A 5,000-nucleotide genomic window follows, 5' to 3' on the forward strand; every position below is an offset into this window, starting at 1 on the left:
GTCTCTTTCGGTACCTCTCTCTGCCTTGAGGTCTGGCAAAAAGCTGTGGATTACTGTGTCTGGGTGTGAAGCCCAATCTCAACACACCAACTGGATTACACAGGATAACAAGTCAGTAGGATTCACCTCCGGGGCGGCAGCCAACTGGCGATGCCGGTGTCGGAACGGAAACCTGCTCACCGTCGCGCTGCGCAACTACGAGGACACACACACCATTCCATTGATCCCAATACACCTGCGATCTCTCTCTCTGTGTGTGTGTGTGTGTGTGTGTGTGTGTGTGTGTGTGTGTGTGTGTGTGTGTGCGCGAGTGTGCGAGTGTGTGTGCGAGCACACACAGAGGATCCCATTAAACCATTAAAGGTAGGCTGTCGCCAAGGTGGTACCAGGTGGTATTAGACAGCCTACTGCCTCTACACTGTTACCTTGTGGGCCCAGTCCATTCTCTCAATGCTCCCTCCCTCCCCCCTCAGCCCCCCCGATAATGATGGTGGCCAGACAACTCCAGCCAGGCACAGTAAGCAGTGCAATTTAATTGTGTGTTCATGCACAGGATCACAGGAGTCAGGTCAGGTGTGTTTGTGTGTGTGTGTGTGTGTGTGTGTGTGTGTGAGAGAATGGCCCTGCTATTGATTAGTGAGACGAGAGCATTGGAACTGCAGAGACAGAGAGGGAAGAGACGGCCATTCAAATCAATGGCACATTTTACATCTAATGAGACACCTGCGTTCGCCCTGTCAGAAGCACAGGCCCCCTATCTACAAATGACTTTGCTTCATTTATTTATTTATCTATATATCTCTCTCACTCTCTCTCTCTCCCTCTCTCTCTATTTAATTTCGGTCTTCTAGTATTCACAGAGTGTGACTATTGGACTTCATAGCCAACTGGGATTTGATATCCACTTTTGCATGGATCCTTTTTTTCGTCAGGTGTGACTAGCAGAGATTGCACAGCCATTCTCCCTGTCAACTTCTGTGGCCTTTGACGAAGGGCAAACTTGGGTGGGTGGGTGCATAGCTCAGCAGCAATATTGGCGTTCCGTACCACATAGTGCCCACGAGATCCCCGTGCTTGTGTACGGCCTGAGGTCATTTCCTGAGCTCACTCCTCAGCTCTCTCTTTCCCACTCACTTCCTGTCTGTTTTCACTGGCCTTTAAAGTTTAGAATAGCCCTAAAATGAACTAAAATGTATCTTAGAAAAAACAAAAAACAAAGTGCAAACCTTGGAATTGATGTCCGTGTTGGTGTTTTTATTTATTCATGATTTTCAAAATGATTATTCTTCTTATTATTGATGTTTTGTGCACAGGGAAAGTAGTGCTGGGACCTCCAAAGCTGTTTCAGGAGCTGCAGGAGCTGCAACACGATCTGGCCGTGGTGGAGCAGGTCACACTACTGGTGGGAACGCTGCAGGGGACTTATCAGGTAGTGCACCATTGAGTACAGATGCTCTGTAGCGATGGGCAAATTAAGCTTTGGTGAACCACTGAACCAAAGCTGTAAACCAGTATTTTTGGTTACATATACTGGTTTGGGTAAGGACTTTTATGTTGAAAAATTTACATGGGGTGGCCATATTGGATTTTTTTCATTAGTGTTGCTAGCTTCACACTGCTGGGGTTCAGTGGTTCACCAAAGCTTCATTTGCCCATCACTAATGCTCTGGACTAGACTTGGGTTCAGGGATGTGACGTTTTTATTAAACATGACAGAATTGGATGAAATAATTATTTGGATTGTCTGTATGAAATGAAGCTGTCTTGTTGGTCTAGATTTTACTCTTTAGCTGAACTGACTATGATGCAACTACTATATGATGTTGAGGAGAATCTGTTATCAGCGCACTCCAGCCATTCCGGGCTACAAAAGAGCTGTTCTAATAAAGAGACACAAACCCTGAGCCCAGAAAGTACTTGAACAAGGTTTCTGAAAAGCAGTGAAAAGAGTAAAAAAAACAGTCTAATTGTGGAGTTCTTACCGGTAGCCTGGTTAAAACCAGACTCATTCACTTTGTGAAAAGAGTCTTGGGACACACTATTGGGGTATGTTTCCAACACTATAGAACGTTTGGAGAAAGTTTGCTCAATGCCAAGTATTAAGTGATTAAAGTCAGGTGGCAAAATAATGGTGTTGCCAGATGACCGTAGTCCACATCCTCCTGATAGTGCTGTGACAAAAGAGTGACTCAGAGATGTGGGAATCAGTCAGGCATTCGACAGAGCCCGATTCCTCGCAACATCGACAGCAGAAAGCACTCAAATCAGGACACCTCTCCAACGTCTGCAACGAGACAAAAAACCCCCCACTAAATAACACCGTCAACGCACACCCAGATGATCAAGCATAGATTCTCATTGCCAACCTTTTATATTTATTTTCCCTCACTTGTTTTTTTTTTTTATAATGTTCCCAAGTGAAAGGTGTCAGAATGTCAAGCAACCCAAAACAACAAAAGCTTGTTTGTTTATTTATTTATTTATTTATTTGTGTGTGTATTTATGGCTGGAGGATTTTGCTTTGAGTGTCTTGTTTTGTTGTTGGGGAGCAGAGCACTCTTGACCAATTGTTGTGCAAAAATGGAGGTAAAATTGCCCTTGAGAGGAATGCACAAGGCAGATAATGGCTTTTAGACATCTGGAATGTCACTCACAAGTGTAAGAGAAGAAGCCCTTCTGTCGCTAGAGCTTGTGTGTGTGTGTGTGTGTGTGTGTGTGTCTGTGTGTGTGTGTCTGTGTGTGTGTGTGTGTGTCTGTCTGTGTGTGTGTGTCTGTTTGTGTTTATGTGTTTGCAGTAGTAGGAGGTTGCACATGAGTCTAGGGGCAAGATTATAAGAAAAGTAGGCGTGCGAGTAAAAATAGATCTGTGTGGTGAACCTCTATGAATTTGAAGAGGAGTATTATGAAAAGGTATTCTTTTTTGGCACAGCATAAGATTCAGTATCTCTCTGTCTCTGGCTCACACCCTCTCTCTCCCTCTCCATCATTTCCCTCTCATCACTCTTCTCCACCTCCACCTCTCTCCATTTCTCCCTTTCTGTCTGGCCGTCTCAGAACCTGAACACGACCGTGGCTCAGGACTGGTGCTTGGCTCTTCAGAGGCTCATCCGCATCAAAGAGGACCAGATCCAGAGTGCCAACAAGTGCCGCCTCCGCCTGCAGGTGCCCGGCCGACCTGACAAGTGAGCCTTCGTCTTCTTCTTCTTCTTCTTCTTCTTCTTCTTCTTCTTCTTGTCTTTCACATGTGATGTGACTGATGTTCTCCACATCTCCTCATCTCGTCTCCTCTCCTCTTTTATCTTATTCTCTCTCTCTCTCTTTTGCTCTCATCTTCTACACATCCTCCAACTCCTCACCCTCCATCTCTGCTACCTACATCTACTTCACTTTCCTCCATTCTTGTCTCTCTCTCTCTCTCTCTCTCTCTCTCACGGCCCGAAATAAGTTGCAACGAGACACCACATCTGAAGTTAATTTTTGACCAAGCTCAGGTTGGGCTTGATTTTTGTTTTAAAATATTTCTTGATTTTTTTTTACATTTATTTTTAGAGGCTTTCCCATTTCCATTTTGGTAATTAAGGAAACTTAAAAAGACTAAAAAGTGCACTATTAGAGTTCTTTTTCGGCCACACACCCACGTGCTCCTCTACCTGGACCTCTTCAACTACAGTATTCTCTCAGAGCCATGCAAGTCACCACAGGACTCTAAAGACACCAGGAAATTACAGCAATTACCGGACAACGGAAACCCTGCTTCACACACCTCTTCTAAAAGCCTTGATCATAGTGACCTTTTGTCAGAGGAATTATCTTTGGAAATTATAAGGTAATGTAATAAGGAAGGTAATAATTGGCGGACGTCATTGCAGGGGCTTGTTGTGACGCATGTTCTGTGCATGCATGTGCAGGAGTCTGTGTCCTTTGTTAGAAGCCTCTCTTGAGACCTTGTCCTGTCCCTGCTGCGTCTTTGATGTCACAATCCCAAGGCATTATGAGTGGTGGATATGGCATGGGCACAATCACAAGGCATTATTCAGCATGGATCACCTCCTCTGAAGGTCACACAGCTGCTCTGTAAGTGTGTCTGTGGAGCAGTGGTGGAAAGAAACTGCAACCTTATGGAGTGGCTATGTACAGTAGAGGACAGGATGAGAGAGGGATGAATAGAAGGAGTGGAGAAGAGATGAGAGAGGGAAAAGGTGGGAGGAAAAGTAGGGAGAGAGAGAGAGTGTGTGTCGACGTTGAGTTCAGGCCAAGGGCTGTATTTAAATGATAAACACACATCCCCCTCCTCGCTTACAGGTTTATGAGAAGAGACTGAGGAGATAAAGCATGAAGTGTGGAGTATGGAGGCAGGCAGAAAGGGTTAGCAGTTTAAGGAGCGGAGGGGAGTGAAGTGATAGAGCCGTGTTTATCTCCACCTGTCTGCCAGGCAGTACAGACAGTGACAGCTGGAGGTGGCAGTCCCAGTAGCTAGCACCCCCCCTCCTCTCCTCCATCCTCACTCTCTCTCTCCACCTTTCTCCTCTCCTCTCTTCTTCTTTTTGTCCCTACCTTTGCCTCTCTCTTTCCAAACTCCACTTTTATTCTGTCCTCTTCATCTCCTGTTCCCGTTTTTCCCCTGCTCTCTTCTCCATCTTCTCATCTCTCCACCTCTCCTCCCCCCTCCCCCCCTCCCCTCGCCTTTTCATTCCCATTTTCATCCGCCTCCCCCTCTCCACTTCCCCAACCCACTTTCAGTTTCTCCTCCTTCACATCCTCACTCCTCCCTTCGTCTTCTCTCTCTACTTGCCCCCTTTCCTCTCCCCTCCACTCCCCTCCCCTCCCCTCCCCTCCTCTCCCCTCCTCTCCCCTCCTCTCCCCTCCCCTCCTCTCCCCTCCTCTCCCCTCCTCTCCCCTCCCCTCCTCTCCTCTCCTCTCCTCTCCGCTCCTCTCCTTTGCTCCTGCACCTGCTGCCTGCTTTGTGCAGTGGGAGCAATGTTCTAAGTTCGGAAGTTCAG

At 46.6% G+C, this 5,000-nt stretch overlaps 1 protein-coding gene across 5 annotated transcripts in view; it reads left to right on the forward strand.

The window, feature by feature from the left end:
• The window catches only part of arhgef10la (Rho guanine nucleotide exchange factor (GEF) 10-like a), a 143,656-nt gene that overhangs the window by 56,983 nt on the left and 81,673 nt on the right, over positions 1-5,000 (forward strand). For all 5 annotated transcript variants that reach the window (XM_042090703.1, XM_042090706.1, XM_042090705.1 and 2 more), the window contains 2 exons: positions 1,314-1,429; positions 3,055-3,182. In XM_042090703.1, coding sequence (XP_041946637.1) covers positions 1,314-1,429; positions 3,055-3,182 — 244 coding nt within the window. The remainder of the gene's footprint in view (positions 1-1,313; positions 1,430-3,054; positions 3,183-5,000) is intronic.

The sequence above is a fragment of the Alosa sapidissima genome, chromosome 4 (genome assembly GCF_018492685.1).
Source record: "Alosa sapidissima isolate fAloSap1 chromosome 4, fAloSap1.pri, whole genome shotgun sequence".
Lineage (NCBI taxonomy): Eukaryota > Metazoa > Chordata > Actinopteri > Clupeiformes > Clupeidae > Alosa > Alosa sapidissima.